We start from the raw sequence: 20,210 nt of genomic DNA, 5'->3' as shown, positions 1-20,210 counted from the left end.
TTTTTGTTTTAGAAAATTTCTGCTATACAATCTTGTAAGCTTAGCAACCTTCATGGCATCCTTTATGATTATACAACTAAAATTAAGTAACAAACATAAAAAAAAATGATAAAATGAAACAAAATAAAAAATAAATTTAATGCCTAAATTTAAATAAATTATTTTACTTACAAGAGAAGAGTATTATAAAACAAAATAATAATAAAATAAAAAAGAATATTTTAGCGTTTCCTTTACATTATACATATATATAATAATAAACTACTTAATCTGTAAACTAAATTTTTATGTAACAAAAATCTGTTTAATTTAGCTAAAGAATGTTATAGATTTCGAGTAATATCAGTTTTTAATTATAATGGCTAAATTAAAAATTCAATTGTAAAAGAATCTGAAGTTAAATATTATTTCATATTACATAAGAATCTAATAACAAAATTAATAAATTATGAAAAGTTCTTATTTACATAATATTTTTCTTGACATTATATTCACAAAACAAAATGATACCTATTTGATACGGCCAGAATTACATATACTTACATATATAAATAATTTTAAAGCACAAAATAACTGTGTTCGCTGCATTAACAAAATTTTCATTTTGAGAGTTGATATTGATTGAAATTCAAATTAAAAAGAAGTATAGAAGTGTTTGTTCGGATATTCCAAATAAAAAATTGGTAGGTCGGGAAATTCCTTTTAACTTATTTTTTTTAAATTCTAATGAAAACAGCACTTAGTAAACACTATTGAATATTGAAGAAAGTGTTTAAAAATAATAGATTGTTTGGCTTTCAAAAGAATTTACGGCAAGTCTCTATTCACTAGAAATGGGATTTTGATTTTTTTTTTGTTTTAGATATTCTAAAACTTAATTTTTTCCTTACATTATACATTTAATTATTATTCTGTAATTTGTTTTTATAGAATACCATCTAAAACATGAATTACACCATTTGTTGCTGGTATATTTTGTGCTATCATTGAAGCTTCATTTACTTTTATTCGGCCAGCATTTGTTTTCTGTAAAGTTATTGTTTTACCCTCTAAAAGTGAATCTTTAACTTGGTAGAATCTCATGCCAGCTGAGAATAATGTTGTTGGCATTATATGTTTCATGGCAAATGACTCTGCTAAATCTTTTTCAGTTAATAATTTTTGTAGGTCTTCTGTTTCGAGTTCATTGAATGCCTTATCAGTTGGAGCGAATACAGTATAAGTTTTAGTTCCTAAAAAATAATTTGTTTATTTGTAAGATATATGTAGGTAATTGGTTTTCTTTTATTTAAAGTAAACTCTGACCTTTGTTTTGAAGAATTTCTGACATTCCAGATGTGTATAGAATCTTTAAGAAATTTGTAAATCGATTTTCACGATCTGATTGCAATGTTTGTAGTAAATCACCAACTGGTAAGGGAAACATTACCCGATCTACACCATGTGCTATTCCTTGTGGTATTTTTATGTCTTTCTTTTCATTTACAATCATAGCTCCATTGATTGTGGTAATCTATTGAAAATATAAGAGTTTAAGAAATAGTTAATTGTAAATTGGGAAATTGTATTAGTAATAAAAGACTAAAGTACTGCAAAAATGTTAAAATATTTTTATTTGTCCATGCGCCATCTTTCTATCAATAGAAAAAGTATAAGATTTGTATTGTTGATGTTGAAAAACGTCCAACAAACAAATTAACAAAAAAAAAAACTAAAATGAAAGCAGAGCGAAAAGCTTTGGAAAAAAATTATTTGTTTGTAAGTTGTTGCTTTTTTGAAGCACTACGATTTTATCTTTCTTTTGCAACTACATTCGGTTCTCGCTATTCCTGTACATATTTCTATTGTTATTTATTGATTTGCATCATAGTAAATGTTTAGATAACAAATTTTGACTTCATTTGGGATAAAAATTTGTTGTAATTTTTTGAGTTTATTATATTATCAAAAAAATTTGCTTACTAAAACGTCATTCCATTCCTGGTCATGCATTGTGTATTGATTGACCCTTAATTGTGTTCCAGCCAAAGAAACTCCTGTCATTTCATCTTGTAGCGATGATACCTCAAAAGCACCAGGAATAACATGATGCAATAGAAGCTGTCATGGAAAATTTAAAATGAAAAAAATGAATTTAATTATGTTTTATTCCACTACTGAATCTTACCCCGCTTAATAATCTTGGATTTGATTTGAATTTCTCTTCGGCTCTTTCAGGTCCACCAAGTTGAATCAAAAGATTTTTGAACGCTTTATCAGTTGGTACAAAAACTGTATATGGTCCTGTTTCATTTAGAATACTATCAAGACCAGACTGCTTTAGGTATTTAGACATTGCATAAAGTCCGTTTTGTCTTAGAATTTGTACTAAATCTTCTCCAGGATTTGATGTCTGTTGTTCAAATTGTTTTTCAGTTGTCGCCGTTAATTTTTCTGTAACAGGCTTATGAGTTGAACTAGTATATATTTCGTTATGTGTTGTTCGAGATGGAAGTGTTGTTGAACGATATGTTGCAGTATGACCTTGACTTGATCTATTAATCAATGGGACAACTGTAGAATATGGTGAAGCAGTACTGCTGGGGAATGTTACTCTTGGCGTATATGTCGATGTTGGTAACGGAGGTGACGCTGTTGTTGTTGTTGTTGTTGTAGTAGTAGTGGAAGAAATCGTTGATTGTTCTAGAACTTCGTCCTCTGATGGTAAATGCAATCTCTTCACGGTTGGCGGAAGTTTGATTTCACCGCTCTTAATTCTTTCTAATATGCTTTCGACTTCGCTTCCAGTTGTTTTTGTATCTTTTTCGCCATTAGCCTTTACTCCTTGAATTTTGAAGCTGCCGTCAGGTTGTTCTTCTAAATAAACATATGTTGCTTTCTTTTTAGTAGGTGGTGGTTGTGTTGGTTTTGGTTTCGAACTACTACTTGAAAGACCTTGAATCTCATAACCTTCCGGAATCAGTCCACGTTTTGCAAGTTCTTCTAAAGATGGTGGTTCATCTGAATCAGATGTGATAACAGCCGAACTTGCTAAACTGTTAGTGTCATCAGACCCAACGGCTGCCCCTCCGTATAAGTTAGCAAGTTGCGATAAATCAAAACCTCCAGAACTGGGAGAGCTTTGTCTAATAATCTCGACTTTCTTGCCATCTGGAAGAACCAAGTCTTGAGAAACCTTAGGTGCCACTTTGTGTAGATCGGCTGGGAAATTGTATTGAGATTTCTTAGAAGTTGTAACCAATTTTTGTTGAGCTTGTTGCTTCTGTTTTAAATTTTGTTCATTTAGCTCTTGTTGTGTAATAACCGACTGTAATTGGTCCTTTGGTATTAAATTCGGGTTATTAGTACGGATTACTTGAACTCGTTGTCCATTTGGTAAAACTAAATCGGTTTCTTCATAAGTTTTATTAGCCGGTTGACTTTGAGAAGATTCGGCGAGAGCTGCTTTAAGCTGTTTAAGTAATTCGTCACGTCCTAATGGCTTACCAGCTTTAGTTTTTGATAATTTCGATTTGTCAGTTTCAAGTTTCAATTGACTATAAATGTCTTTCCGTTGTGCTTGCAGTAATATTTCATATGGATCTTGGTCAGAAGTTTTAATTTTTTCTGAAGTTGTAGTTGTTGTTGGAGTGGTAGGGTGTTCTTCATTATATTTTTTTACTGCTAAATTAAATAATTCAGATTCAGATGGATGAATTATTGGACGACCTCTTGAGGTGGGTGTTGTTAAATCAAAGAATGATTCTTTAATTGTACTAGTTCCCTTGATTTGTTGCTGTTTTTGAATAAATTCATCATGAAGTTGTTTAACTTTGTTTTGTTGTTTCTCAAATTGTTTTTGGACAAATTGCTCATGTTCTTTTTTAAGTTTCAATTTTAGTTCTTGATCGACAGTAGTTTTTTGGATTGGACTTATAATGGTTTGGAATTGCGAATTACCAGGAGTTTCAGATCCTGAGAATAAGATATTTCCATTTTGCTGAACTAAAACTTTTTCTTGTTTAGGTTGCTGCTGTATAGGATTGCTGTTTTGAGGTTGTAATTGTTGATGATTTTGAAAGTTCGGATTAACTGATAGTTGAGGCGATGATTGGAATTGAGTTGCCGTAGGTTGCTGGAATTGTGCTACACTCAAAAAGTTAGGTAGTTGTTGTTGCTGAAATTGTTGTTGTTGTAGTTCTTGCTGTATCGTATGCAGTTGTTGATGCGTGAACTGTTGATTAGGTATTTGACCATGAAGAATTTGTTGTTGCTGACTTGCGAATTGCTGGTGAGGAATTGGTTGTTGTGGAACTAATTGTTGTGGAAGGGGTGTTCTAAATTGTTGAACATTTTGAACTTGAGGTAAAGTCTGCTGTATTTCTAGCTGAGGAATATTTGAAAATTGTAATTGTGGTTGCGACGATGGCACAAATTGTCCATTCCCAAACTGCTGTGCAGATGTCAAATGTGGGGCGGTTGGAAAAACTGGTTTTTGTTGGAAGGTTTGTTGGGTTTGTGTAAAATATTGTTGAGTTGATGGTTCAATAATTGGCAATTGCTGAGATTTTGGTGGTTGTATTTGTTGCGCGTTGTTTTGAAATTGGGGTGGAGGTTGTAAAGTTGGTGGAGATTGACCTTGGGGAAATACGCCCTGTTGAACTTGCAATGCATGGTGTTGCTGTTGTTGTTGATGTTTTTGCTGTAAATTACTTGCAGGTGCAAGTAAATTTTGTGGATTAAAATGTGAATTTAATACCCTTTCTGGTAAAGCTTGTTGAGGACCGACTTGTTGTATATACTGTTCACGAATTGTTCCTAGTGTTTGCTTTTGCAAAAGTGGCTGCTGAGGTTGTTGTTGAGATTGTTGAGGATCGAATGGACTTTGTGGCACCCTCAATTGGTTCTGTATGGATCTTTGGTGCTGCACATTATGAGGTTGTTGCTGCTGTTGTGATTGAATTGTTTGAATTGTAGATTGAGGTGAGAAGTTCGGTATAAAACTCGTTTGAGTATGGTGTTGTTGTTGCGGAGGATTGGCACCACGAAATTGATTACTATTATCAGGAAATCGAACACCAGCACTATGTTGCCTTTGGTTTGTTTTTTGTTGTATTGAATTGAGAGGAATTTCAACACTGGGTGATTGCTGAATTACATATTGACTTTGTTTTCCTTGAGGAATATTAAATCTGTGTTGATTTCCATGTGATTGTTGTCCTGTTGATATAAATGGTGGTGACTGACCAACTGAAAATTGTCTTCTATGTGGATTAAAGTGGTTTGGCTAAATGAAAAAAAAGAAGTTTAGGAAATTTTATAAGTAAAGCTAAATTTAACGAAAGTATTTTATAAAAAATCAAGAAGTAAAAAATTGACAATTAGATCTTAGCAAATTTAGTTGATTAAAATAAATTAAGGTATATTGATTAACTTTTTTTGGAAAGCTTTAAGTTTTATAGTTTTATGCTTTTACTTTTGTTAATGATGCTTTTAAAATTTTTTATTTAGTAATTCTTACTGGAGCATTGGAGTCTGAGTTAGGTATTAATTGATCTGAAATATTTATATTATGAATAATTGATAAAATTTTAAACAACAGACATTATAACTAATTTCAAGTTAATTATTTAAAATTTATCTAGAGAGTGAGTGAGTAAGAACAAAAATAGTTTATTAGTGCAATTTGACGTATGTAGTAATATTTATTGGTTCTCTTTCGTTAATAAAATTCATTGCATTTTATTTTAGAAAAATGATTTATAAAAATTTTAATGTGTTAAGTTTATTTGGAATAATTTTGATAAAATTAATCAGGTTTATTGCATTAAAAATTTTGCAATCGTATGCTAAACAACGTTAATAAAAGGTTAAAAAATTGGTTTAATTAAAGAACGATGGAGAGTTTTTGTGTTTTGTTATCAAACCTGTTTATGTTCCAGAACTTTTCCAACATATAAAAAATCCACCTAGAATGTATAAATAAAATGATAAAAATGTAATATATAAATGTTATGATTATTTATTTTTTTTATAAAATTTCTAAGTATCTCGGAAGAATAATGAATTTAGCGGGACGAGGTACGTAGTGGAAAAAAAGATAGCTTTGTTCTAAATCCTAACCGTATTATTTATTTATTAATTTTAACGCATTTGAATTCATAACGTGGGTATTGTGCTGGTTTTTTTTTAATCTTAATTTAAAGATTAAATTCAAGAACCAGTTTCGCTTGCTCATTTTCTATTTTAACGTTTTTAAATTATACGCGAATTGATTGATATATATTGTACAAAAATGGATTTATATAATTTACAAATTTTCAAAATTTTAATATATTTTATAATAATGTTAAGCAATTATGTAACAGCTGATCATGTGAATACTATATTAAAAATATTCTTGTTTCCTTATAGTGGAAATATTAGGAAAAAAAGAAGAAGATTTGCGACTAAGTAAATAACACTTATTTTAGTGTTTCAATCTGCAATTACAATTTGTTAACGACGTAAAATAATTGAAAAATTATAATCCCCATAGAGTATTACAATCGTACAAATTATAAGAGTATTACAATCGTTATATTATAGCAATTTAGTTGATGACAAAGATATGATTATAATATTACTCGGATAGTTATTTAAAAGTATCTTATTATTTTTTAAGCAATATAATGTTTGGTTTGTATAGAATGGGACTAAGTGATTAGCAACGTTTAAGTTTTTCTTGGTGGTTTTTGTAATGGATTTGATACTTTTCTTGTGTTGTTGTCTTATCTAAATTGTTTGATTACGAGCTAAAGTTTTGTCATTCTCCTTTTTTTCAATAATTTCATTTTTTTTTTGTGTTTATTTACAAATGATATTGTATAGATTAGATATGCATGAATGTGTATACAGAAATACGTAGTATGTGTAGTGGTATACTAAAATATTGTTAAGTTTGTTATACAACGTTATATATACTAGAGCATTTTCAGCAATCGGTTCGTACATTTTATTTGGTTATTCTACAACCCTTTATTCAATAGCAACTAGAAAATAATTTTTTTTTACTAATTATGTTTCCTACACAAATTTCAGCTGAAACATAATGTCTGTTTGGATCTAAGTCTGCTCTATATTCGGTGAATTCAATTGATTTATTTAGTAAAGTTTTAATAAAAGTGAATATGGGGATGTGTACAAGAGAGAAAATATCAATAATGGATACGGCATAATTTTGGTCACTACTATAGAATATACTTGTTTAAATACATAATCGTAGCTTTATGACTGTTGTGTTAATGTAAGTGAGTATTATAAAACTTCATGTTGGACAATTTTTATGCTTAAAATGTTTGTTAAATGAAAAAAAAATTAATTAAATGAAACTTTTAAAAAATGATAATTAAAAAGTAATTATGTACATAACTATAAGTATTATGTTGCAATTTATTTGGAAATAATTTTTTTTAAGTGCGTGATACATCAATGTATGTAATAAGTAAATATTTTAGGTTTATAAGTTAAAATCAATTAATGTCATGAAGTTTTCGTTTATGCTGGGAATGAATAAAATCTTTTTAATATTTTTTTTTCTAACCTTAAGGTTTTTCAAATATCAGACAATTAGAAAACAAAAAACCATGTAAAAATGTCATCCTAATTACGTATAAACATGAGTCTTTAAAAAAATACTATTATACACTATACGATGCTTAATTAAACCAGCAGTAAACTCAATCAAAAACTAAATGTTATAGTGTTTATATTCGCTTAGGGGAGATCTAAAGCAATTTAAAAAAAAATATGCGAGGGTAAAGATTGAATTAAATTGTTATTAAATAGAAAAAGGTACATTTATTTATGAGAGCGGTTTCGAAGAAATTCGCTGGAGCTCGTGTTGTAGATGAAATAAATGACAGAGCATTGATATTCTTCAAATTTCAACTTGATTGCATGAGGTTTGAAAAAGAAATTTTATTTTTCATCACACTTCTAGTTCTTATGATTCGATTAACTAAGTTTTATTTTGAAGGATTTTTTACTTAAGTTCCCTATTCTAAAAGTTGCAAAAATTTAGGTTAAAAAAATGATTCAAATACGAATGGACAACAAATTAATTACGACTTATGAGCAAATTTTTCCGAAAATTGCTTTATGAATTTCTACATCCAAATTCAGGTATAGTCTTCAAATTGGAAAAGATTACAACTAACAGTTTGCCAAGCTTTTTATACATAATTCCATCTCATTAATGGAGTTATTTAATGATATGGTATTGCACTCAGCTGAAAAGAAACACAAAAGTCTATTAAGCTACTCTTATATTTATGTCTTGCAGTAACTTTTGAATTTTCTGTTGTCTCATTTACCGTGTTTTATGCAGCTTGAAGCCGACTTCAAACGGGTTTCGAGGTCATATTGTAAACGCTATTTGACTTGAAATTTTTAAGCCAAGTCGATCAAATAATTGGTAGGGTAAATAGGTCCGCAATATAAACGAAGTAATTGAATTTTTTTAATATAATTTTAATGTCACAGTTTCTTAAAGAAATATATGCTCCAGCAATTCTTTACGTAAGAAAATAGTCTTTTACTTTGACTACTGCCATCTCTTAGCATTCGTTAAGAAATTTTTTAAAAAATTTTTACAAAGCAATAAATAAAAATTTTTTTCAGTTGAGTACTATGCTTAAAGTAATTTAACAATAATTAACACATTGCAGTTTTTAGTAATAAATTAAATTTACGCAATTTAAAAAATAAAAACAAAATAGTGAGCAAATAACCCTTATTAAAAAATCCTCAATTTTTGCTCTCAATTAATTTAATACTAAACGAAATGACCTAAAATTATTACAAAACTTTTTAATATTTTACGAGTATCATTTATTGCTTTCGATTAGCTCTTTAATATTTATGATAATGTGTGTGTTTTTTTTAAATTTGGTAATCTGCATAAATATTTTTAATTTATGAGAAAAAAAGGTTATTTCATAGTATTATAATATTTATGTGGGTACCTGCAAAAAAACAAAAAGCGAAATGCTCTTTCATCACTTAAAACGAATTAATCCAACAAATTTTAAAGTTTTTTTTTTCTGCAAAAAGGAAAAGAAACCCATAACATTATCTCCAAATTACAAACCAAAATACAATTTTTAAAACAAAAACAGTGAACAACTAATTTTGCGTTGATTAAAACTTTTTGGTTTTTTAAACTCGCTTATATCATTGCTATTTCATTCATTTCCATCAAACTTTGAAAAACTACAAAAAACGTTTTTTTTATTTACCAGTATTATATATATGCATACATTTATGCTCTAAATTAAGCAATGACAGGTTAATTAAAAATTAAGAGCTCACACACCAAACACACCAAATTATATTGCAATTTTTGAACGTATTTTCTTATATAATTTTTTAAAATGTTTAAACGCATTTATTTCCTCCGTAAAGATTGCAAAAAACTATTTTTAGGTCTTCTATGTGTGCAAATTAAAAATATTTGAATAATCAATATTGAAGCATCATTTTTTAAATTTATATTAAACTATAGCTTCTACTGGTATACTTTAGTAAATTATGTAAAAATTTAAGTAATTTTAAGAAGTGCAATATTACCGTTATAGATTATAACAAAAGTACATTGCATCGTTTTCATTAAATCGATTCTGTTATTAATGGACACATTTACTTAGATATTTGAATTATAGTTAGAAAATGGTAAAGTTGAATTTTATTAATTCATTAAAATTATTTTTCATATAAAAAAAATGAAATATTGGTAGCTGCATTATTAGTTGCAAAATTTCATATAAGTAGCGGTAAGATAAAATTTTCTACAGTGCGATAACTTCTAGTAAACATTATATTAAATATTCTTCAAAGCTATTTTAGAATTAATGATGCATTTGGGTTATAATTTTTACTCACATGCATTTTTATGACAACTTCATTTAAACAAAACAGTGTTATGCAGATATGGCGTACAATGTTTATATACTTGCAGTGTGAACTAAAAGTTAACGTACGTACGTGTGTATAAAGTGAAAGCAGGGATAAATATTAAAGTGAAAACAAGGACAAGTAGTTTTTCGCTTGTAAGTACAAGAATCTACAGCAGAAGCTTTGAACTTTATGACAGACAGAAAAAACGAGTTTGTTCGTAGTGGAAAAATTGTTTAATTATTGTTATATCGCTAATTTTTTTAGAATTTTTGGAAAAACCGTACATTACTCAGAACAATAAACCAAATTTACATGTCATTTACCTATATATGTGCGAAAATGAAAACAAAATTCTGTTCGTATATGCTCGCCACTTAAAACTTGTCATCAGATAACCATGAAGCACTGAGAAGTTGAGAACAGCACTTTGGAACAGTTTCGGGTCAGTTTCCATAACTAGTAATATATAAAATTGCTTCTAAACTTTTGCCGTTGATGTTAAAAAGATTTTCTTAAGAAAGTTTTTGTGCCCTGGATTCAGAATTTTATAGAATACTATGATGCATTTTGGATATTTTATATTTTAAAGCACAACACTATGTATTTTAAGTAAATTGGTTTATTTTGAATAATTTTAAGTCCTGGTTCAAAAATTTGTAGTTAGGCCTGTGTTTTAATAATGAGTTTGGCTCTTTTTTTAAAAAATTGTGTAACTAAGATAAATGTATCATAATAAAATTTGCAGTTTTTTCTTTTAATGTATGTAAGAAGACTCTATAAAAATAAGGGATATTATTCTTAAAATATTAAGAGAATATCTAAAAAATTAGGTGATTTTTAATAATAAAACGAAACAAAATTATTGAATTTCATTATTACAATTGATGGATCACATCAAAATTGAAAAGTTAACAATGTAGTGTCAAACAATTCATTAATCAAAATATTGATTCTATATATAGATTATTTATATTTTGCTTATGGCATATATATTAGGAACCAAGACAATTGTCAGTCAACACAACTAATTTTGAAATCATTTCATTGCATAAAATTATTGGTGATTTCCTTCTTTTCCAATTACAAACATTTATAATTCGACACAAAATTTATTGAAAAATCACTTTTTTTAAAAAACAGGCATCATTGTACACATTAATTCATACATGTGTTATTCATTACTAATGTAAGCCGGAACATTCACACGCTTTACACAAAGTACTTGTACAAGTATAGTTGTATAAGAATTCCTTTCACTTTTAGTGGAAGGAAACTTTTTGATTGGTTTTTTGAGCGATGAGCATTTTTTGTTGTTTCTGTTTTTTTTTTACGATTTTTATTTTGTTTCTGTTACAATCGAATTTTTACATCTGATTTAAAATTCTAACATATTTTTATCTTTTATATTTTCTGTATCTTTTTATTGTTTTTTAATCTTAAGTTGTTATACTCAGTAACTGGTTTTCTATTTACACAAAAAATGAGGTCGGTATGACATTTTGTTGGTTAGTTTTTAATATTTTTTTGTTTTCTTTAAATCTAAATTCCAAGTGATTGGTCATTAAATGGTACATACAAGCGTAACTGTGTTATGCAGTTATTTGGTGAAAAATTACCAAAAAAACAAAATTAATTCTGATCAAAGTAAGAGGTTTTCGAAATAGCATTTTTCCAATAAAAATTTTTTTTCTAAAATGCATAATTTTCTATAAAATGTTTTCTCAATGTCACGCTAAATTGTTGCATAACTTTGGGATGCGAACAGAATTAAATGAAACCATGATAAATTAAGGTTAATTTGGTTGTTTAATTTTATTTTTGAATAGAAAATATTGATCGTCACTTGAACATAATAGATCAGTAAGCACCATGTGTCTATTAAATATGAAAGCTTTTATACATGTACAAACGGACAGATGAAGGAAAACTAGTAAGCATATTTTTTTTAAATTTTAATTGAAATCTGCTAAAAACAAGAAAATATTTCACTTTTTCAAGAAAATGAAAAAAATTAAACTAGTTAAAAAACTTAAACAATTTTTTTTTATTTTCAATTATTAAGTGACCGGTGATTGTATAGTACTGGTCGAGTTTCAATGATTCATTTCTCTTTATTGTTTTTTTGTTAAAATATTGTGAGCACCATTTGAATTAAAGTTCTGAAGAATATTAATTAGGTAATTATATGGTTATAGATTTCTTTATGTCGTATATATATATATCCCCGTATGATATTTAAAATTATTGGTTTCTTTCAACTCTATTTCCAAATTGAGTACGTAAATAAATCCTTCTTTGCACGGCAACACTATGTAATATGAAACCCAATTATTTGTCCCAACATAATATCTGGGAATCAGAGTAATTTTTTGCAGTTTGAATAAAATACTCCTATTTAAAAAATAAGTTATAGTGTTATAATTATTTACAATGCCATCTATTTAAACAAATTTACAATATTTTTCTTTTTTGCATTTTGGAATAATTATAGCAATTTTAATTGATTGAAAGTAATAATTTTCTGTCAGAAATTTAATCAACAAAACAACAACGGCATATGAATTTTAAATACATTTTTTTTTTAAATTTTTTTTTGCAATTGATTTTAGTTATAAGCATTTTTTAATTATACATTAAAAATGCATTTGAATGCGTGGATTTATTTATTACGTTTACAGCAAAATAATTTTGTATTAGTAAAAAAATCAGAGCATTTTTACATTATGAAAACCATGTAAGCGTGCATCTATGTATTTACAATGTGCATGTCATGTGTGTGACTATTTTCATCAGTTCTTAAATTATTATTTTGTTTTCGTTTTTCTCGAAATTCACTTTTTTTGATAAACGTTCATTTATTAAAACAAAAAAAAAAATTAAGATATTTTGAAAGTGAACGTCCATGGATTTTTGTTCTCCTTTTTTTTTTTTGCCTCAAATTTTCGAATTTTTTGTGTTGAATTGATGCTGAAGTTTTTGATCTTTTGTTTTTGTTGCAGTTTACAATTCTTTTTATTATTTTTATTTATTTAATTACTCGCATAGTGTGTTTTGTTGATTTATTATAGATATTGCGTAATGAAAGTTAAAATAATTTTAATACCGTAATGTTGAATTTCTTATGAGTAATTTTCTTGTCTATATTATACTTAATTAAGTTTAATTGTTTATAAAGAGATTTTTATGTTGAACAGACACTTACCACCTCTGTAGTAGTTATACTTGTGTATGTATGTAAATAAAATGCTGTAGTGGACGTTTAAAATATTATTTTTACCTTATTACCAAAGCTGAAATAGGTGCATTTGTGAAAAATTTAATATTGGTTTAAACACATGTAAAATGTACAGGTGTCTATATTATGTAAATTTCATGCATATATTGTTGATTCCGAATCTGGTTCAATTATATACAAATTATATATGTATGTATGTATAAAAATGTATACATACGTTATGTATACAATTTTTAATATAACATATTTAGGCTGACGATCCATAGGTTATACTTTTTAGTTTTTGAATATCATCATTTTTCATTTTGATTTAGTTTAATTTTTTAACACACATATACCTACATACTTTAACTTTGAAACAAGGTTAGGTGTTTATAATTTGATTTTTTAAAGAGCCCTCTATAATATACTTATTATGCTTGGCCTTTTAAGTAAATGTTTACATTAAAAAAACGTGATATTTAAAGATGTATGAAACTCTTAAATCTATGTATACTATATTAAAAGAATCTCAAGAAACAATGAGACGTGCTAAAAGATTTCAACAAGTATAGACGTCGCCGCACTTAATATTGATTAAGAAAAAATTTATTATATTTTCATGCATAACGCCTTGTATCCATTAAAAAAATTAAGAAATGTTTAATATAATTTTAATAATGTGGCAGTGTAAGTGGAATTTTGTATTATAAAATGCAAGAGAAATTATAAGCATATTTTTAGTTTTCTTTAAAATACTAGCATAATTTTTTCCACGTTTCTTATATTGATTTATTTACATATTTGATTTACTTTAAAGGCAATAAAATATTAATTTAAGATAGAGGACAAAGCACATATATAGCAGGTATGTATATACATATGTATGTAGCTATACTAAGTAAAAGTTATGAAATAACTTAACTTTGAACCTGAAAATGTTATAATATAAGAAAGAAACTAAAATGTACCGCATATTTTTGTGATGGTGGTGTTGTTTGTATATTGTATTGAATTTACACTTTGTTTTTATTGTTTTGAATTTAAAACTGTGTTTATTGTTTCTAAATTACATTTAAATTTAAACACCCATCCTTCATCAGTATTCAATACGGCGCATATATTATACCACATGATTTACAAAAAAATTGAATTTTTATGCCACTACCTGAGATAAATTACAGATTAATTTAAAAAAAAAAGTTAATGTAAATGACGGTAGTAAGTAGTAGCCATCAATACATTATAAATTTTTTTGGTTTATTTTATGTTCCTTAAGGTTATTGTACAATAATGATGGCATATTCAACACTTTTCGGCATTCAATGAAAATGAAAGTGGTAATTTATGAATGTGGCTATAAAATTTTAAATATTTTTGTTAGCAATAAGAAAATTAGTTGGATTTGTTACTTCTTGACAAAATGAATTTTTGAGGAAATTTAATAATTATTGTATTTATTATTTTGTATTAAAGTTCGTTTTAATACCGTCCAAGGCTAAAGCAGAAAAATATGCACAAATTTTATTTTAATTAAAAAGTTTAGAGGTTAAACTTTTAGAAAATTTAAAAATAATATAATTATCCTGACCGAATAAGTCTAATATATTATAAGCGAATCATTAGGTTGATCTAATATAATTCTTTTAAATTTTCATTTAAAATATTTGTGTAATTCATATTTAAATTACACAATTTTTATAAATTACAATTTACAACAGATCTGTACTATCCAATAATATTGAACGCATTCAATTCGAACGATTTCAATTTTAAATGATTGAATGATTATTATTTTATAATTTTTGTTAAAGGGATGAGGAAGAAACTGATTTAAAATATTAAGATGATTGTTGCATTTTATAATATATAGATTATTTCCCTTCTTCGTACAGCGATATGCACACAGATGCAATCCAAATTGAATAAAATGTTAAGTTCTTGGTGGGTGTTTATTTAACATGTAGTTAAAAAATTAAAAAAAAAAATTCAATGCATTTGGATTTTTATATTTTTAAATTATTTAAAGATGAAAATGAAAAATATACTAAAAATAATATAAAACAGGTAAATTATGGTGCGAAATTTCAACATGAGCATTTCCTATATTGAATATTTAAAAAATGTCATATTACGTAACTGGCAAGTTTAAATAAAATGAAAATCGCATATTATAAAAATTAATTTATTAATTAAATGATGAGCACAGCTATAACTACTCTATAGCTTACCAATTCCAAAAAATGCATAATATTAATAATGGAAAAATGCAATCTTTTTCTTATTTTTATTTTTTTTTAATTTCCTTAATAAAATTTTAACTTTCTCCTTGCAAAAATATTCGTGCAAATATAACAGTATTTCAACGTTCGCATTACTATCATGTTCGATAGATGCAGATAATTTTTAATTTTCCCTCAAAAGGTAATCTAACCATGATGACATTTTATATTTTTGAAAGGGGAAATTTATTTTTCTATTGACAAGTTTTCAAATGATGTTATTCACCACTATCAATTACCACCAATAATGGCTGTTGTAGTCAACAGACTTGATATTTGTATAATTTTGTAATTCTATAAAAAATAATTTGAAATGCAACCATAGTACGGTTTTACTTGAAAGCCAAATTTTCTTAACTTTTTTTGTTTTATTAATTTTTTACTAAATTCGATAATTTTCTTCAATATCACTATAATTATTATTGAAATTTCAAAGGTTTTCAATTTATGATTTTAAATAGCACTTTATTTTCAATTAATTTCGTTATGAAGTTTCTGTTTTGATTCTTTTGTATTTTGTTGAGCATAATGATAAACCATTTTAATGAACTATCTTTTTATATAGCTGTAATATAATTGCGAAATTGAAATTTTATATATGAAGTTCTTCAATAATGGCGAAAAGTGATTCAAAAGTACAAATTGCATGTACTATTTAATGATTTTTAATAATTTTTTAGATTTTTGAAAATTTTGATCGGATTAAATAATTTATTACACTCTTTTGTTTAAAATCTTTCATTAAAACATTACGAGACTTTAAAATTTCCAATTTAAAAAAAAATAAATAATAACCAAAAATTTATGATACATCTGTGGCAATAACGCAAAACTTACTAACTTGAATGTTTATAGAATCTAGATGCAGATTTTAATATTTGAATTCTTCGTTTTCATATCTCGTAAATTACCATTAACATTGGATAATTAGTAAATAATCGATTTCGCGCGTCAGAAAGAATTACCTTTTAAAAACTTGATCAAATTATTCTAAAATTCCTCCTTTTAGTTACAATGTTCTAACCTTCCCAAAATATGCTTTCAATATATAAACTTGTTTTATTTGAAACTGTATTTAAAAAGTTTTGTTCTGCTACCACAGATACATATACAAAAAAAAACTAGAAAGAAAAAACAAAATTCGACTCTGACCTCATGCTTGATCTACAATTAAATTTAAAAATAAAGTACTAGGTATTGAGTATATGTAAGTATTTTTATAATTTTGAACTTCGTAATAACCTTCGTAATTGTAGTCTTAATAAAAAAAACTCATGCTCATAGAATTTTCCTTTATTTATTTCATGATTTTATGCAGAAAATTATAGAAAAACTAAAAATAAATGCAAATTTTGATGCAATAAATGATTAAAAATATTTTCATGCATTTTTCTTTTACAAGCGATCGAAAAATATATACAGACTATAGCATATAGACTGGTGTATGATAGTATTATATATGAAAGAATTAATGCGAAGTATGTATGAATGTTTGACTTCGAACTATATGTATGTGCATGTTTTAATAATTTTTCTAAGCAAATAGAGCATACATATTTTATATTACCTGGTTTTCAATAGTTTCACAAATAATATGTAGGGAAAACGTTGTTAAAATAAATATACAATATTCGTAGTTAGGATGTTAGACCAGGCATAAAATATCATAATTTTGAAATTGTGATAACTTAAAGCTATAAAACAATTCTGTAAAATTGAACAGAAAAAATTTTGCTTGAGGTTAATATATTCATAATTTTTTATTTTGTAATTTTGCGCTTTTCTAGTATTTAAAACAGATTATGCCCTCGAAAAGATCAATTTAAGTATAGAATTTACTTTATTTTAAAAAAAGAAAATATTTTGTCCACATATTCGTATAATTAAAAAAGTATATTAATTATAGAAAAATAGGTCTATGTTGTGATGTTATACAATATTTATATAATTTTGTACTTATATATATATAATGTGTACAACATTTGTATATAACAAACACTTTCTATAATGTGTCGAAATAAATGTGATAATTAAATTAAAAACTGTTTGTGGTGATAAATACGTATTATAGAACGCTCAAGCTCTTACTCTAGATATAAGGTCTTTCTTCCTCAATATACTTAAAAAACAGTATTATGGAAATAAAAATTCTTTTATTTTTAAGACTCTATTTAGAGCCTTAAATTCTGATTTTAATAACACGGAAAATAACTAAATTTCTAGATATCACTGGGATTGAGATTTACAATTTTAGAAAAGTACATCAATGGTTAATTAAGATACGGTTAGATTTTTGAAAAAAAATTTGTATTAGTTATTAAATTTATTGAGAACAGTTACTTTTTCGACACAAGAAAATGCTTTTTGGAATAAAAATGAAATATGACATGCGAAATTTATGCTAAACTAATACCTTTTTTCACTTGAAAATTATAGTTCTATGCATGTTCAAAATTCACTTAATTTTATAAACATTACAAATACAATAAAAAGTATGTTAATTTCGGCGTGATTTATTTTTGAAAAATTTAAGGAATACAAACAAAATAGCTATTACATAAGATTTATAACAGACAACTCATTAAAGTATTTGACAGATCATGTCAGATTGCATTCTGCAATGAATTATTATTAAGCCATACTGTGATCTATATAAATTATGGCATAGATCACAGTAGTTATATATAGTTAGCTTTAAATTTATTAAGTAAATACACATGAAAAAGTGGTTTATAATTGTATTCTACGGCTATTAAAATAATTATATTTTTTAATGATAAGATATTTACTATTAGTTTTTTGCTTTTGAAGAAATTAGACAATATCTAATGGTTAATTTTACTGCTAACTTTTATGCCTTTAGCAAATCGCTAAATTTCTGCACCCGCCGAACGAACTGAGTAAAATTTAAAAACATATATGTATTTTGAGGAAATCAAAATTTTGGAAATATTTATGTTGTAAGCAAATACACTAATATGTGCATGAGATGAAAGAATAAAAAGAAAATCGATTATTTATAATTTTCAATCCCTCTTAAAAAATGAATCATACCATCACATTCAATTAGTTAAAAAATTTAATTATACAGAATGCAATATAAAACCTGACTTTTATGATTTCCTTCAAATCTTTTATCTAAACTTCAAGTTAAATTTAAAAATTTGTTCATGATATGTCAAATTAATTTGAATATTAGAAAAATTAGATGAATTAGATTAAATATCAGCTTGTTTTTGCTTTTCATATTGCATACTCGTATTATGTGTGCGCGTTCTCTATTATTTTCTATACAATTTTTTATATGATTTGTTTTAAGGTATGTATATTATATTGTGTAATTTATTTTAATATATGTTTAGGGTTAGAGTTCCTATCAATTGATAATTTTAAGGATTGGCTATTAGTGCCGAGTCATAAATTATAAAGAAAATTTTTTTTCAATAATTTTTTAAATAAATGTTTTAAATTTCTTCCGCGTTGTTATACTCAATATACATAGAGTGAGTATATGAAAATGCATGTATACCGAAAATCAAAATCAAATACAGCTTTATTTAGAAGTAGAATGATTTTATTAAACAAATGTTCTAATTAAATTTTGTATTTATTATTGAATGGATTAATAAATTCGAAAAATTATTGTTGAAAATTAAATTATGAAATACAAAAATTTATTAGTTTTAATTTAGATTGATGTTATTTTTTTTGTATACTCGTATTCTATATTTAATTTATATATTTGAATAAAAATTATTTTAAACATTTTGTTAAAGAACTCTAAACACGTCCATACACAAAATTCAATATATTACTTTGGAAATGACTTTGACAAATTCCATTTTAATATTACCAAATATATTTAATACTTATAAACTGGAAACAAATTTCAATAAATTAAATAATATTTGCCTCCAAATATAGTTATTCAGATTATCCATACCTAAAATATTGTATATATTACCAATAAAATGACACCAAATTTAAGATATAAAAAAAGTCAAAATTAATAATTCACAATAAAATCTGCCTTAGTATATGCAAGTGTGCATAAGAATTGAAGTAATTTAACTCCAAAAATTAGTAGGTTATACTAATATGTAGTTGTGCAATATGTTTTGTATGAAAATTATACAAAAGACTAATTTGAAATACAAATTTTCTATATTTGGGAATTATACGACGTGTGTAATTGTATGTGTTTTAGTTTTTATTATTTTAAAAAAATTTCAATATTTTTTGCATTTTCCTTTCGTTTTTTAACTAACCAATTTGTTTCACCTCAAGAAAAATTAAAATAAAAACAAAAAAGTTAAAAATACGGAAAACTGTTTATTAATAAAATTTCCTTATACTTATTGAATTTGAATTATGCAATCAATAACAAAAAATCACCCACCTTTCTTATATACATATATTTTTAAAAAAAAAATTTTTTGTAACAAAAAAACTGAATCTCTTATTTCTTCACAATTTATTTAATCACATATTTTTATGCAATGTACGCAATTTTATTTACATATTATTATTATATACGAATAAGAAATGTTATTTAAGAAATTTTACATTGCATCCACAAAAATCATAAATAATTTTCTTACATTCATACATAAAAAAAATCCACCATAGGTCAAATATAATGTAATTATTATCCAATTATTATCCACTTTGAATGTAAATTCATATTATATGCCAGCAGAGATGAATTGCAAAATACGAAGAAAAAATTATTATTAAGTGCACGTAAAATTGAATTGCATGTCTTACAATGAATTTTTTTGTCACTTTACAGTTTCCCA

General features: G+C 25.9%; 1 protein-coding gene across 1 annotated transcript in view; it reads right to left on the bottom strand.

Moving 5' to 3' along the window:
• Positions 1-924: 924 nt before the first annotated feature.
• The window catches only part of LOC129612366 (uncharacterized), a 57,869-nt gene continuing 38,583 nt past the window's right edge, over positions 925-20,210 (bottom strand). The window contains exons 2-6 of the mRNA XM_055525925.1: positions 5,907-5,948; positions 2,168-5,266; positions 1,963-2,100; positions 1,306-1,513; positions 925-1,232 (exon numbers count right to left, since the gene is read on the bottom strand). Coding sequence (XP_055381900.1) covers positions 925-1,232; positions 1,306-1,513; positions 1,963-2,100; positions 2,168-5,266; positions 5,907-5,948 — 3,795 coding nt within the window. The remainder of the gene's footprint in view (positions 1,233-1,305; positions 1,514-1,962; positions 2,101-2,167; positions 5,267-5,906; positions 5,949-20,210) is intronic.

Source organism: Condylostylus longicornis, unplaced genomic scaffold, assembly GCF_029603195.1.
Source record: "Condylostylus longicornis isolate FDR11 unplaced genomic scaffold, ASM2960319v2 ptg000072l, whole genome shotgun sequence".
NCBI classification, from domain to species: domain Eukaryota; kingdom Metazoa; phylum Arthropoda; class Insecta; order Diptera; family Dolichopodidae; genus Condylostylus; species Condylostylus longicornis.
The sequence above is the reverse complement of the archived record's forward strand: the minus strand, read 5'-3'. Positions and strand labels throughout refer to the sequence as shown.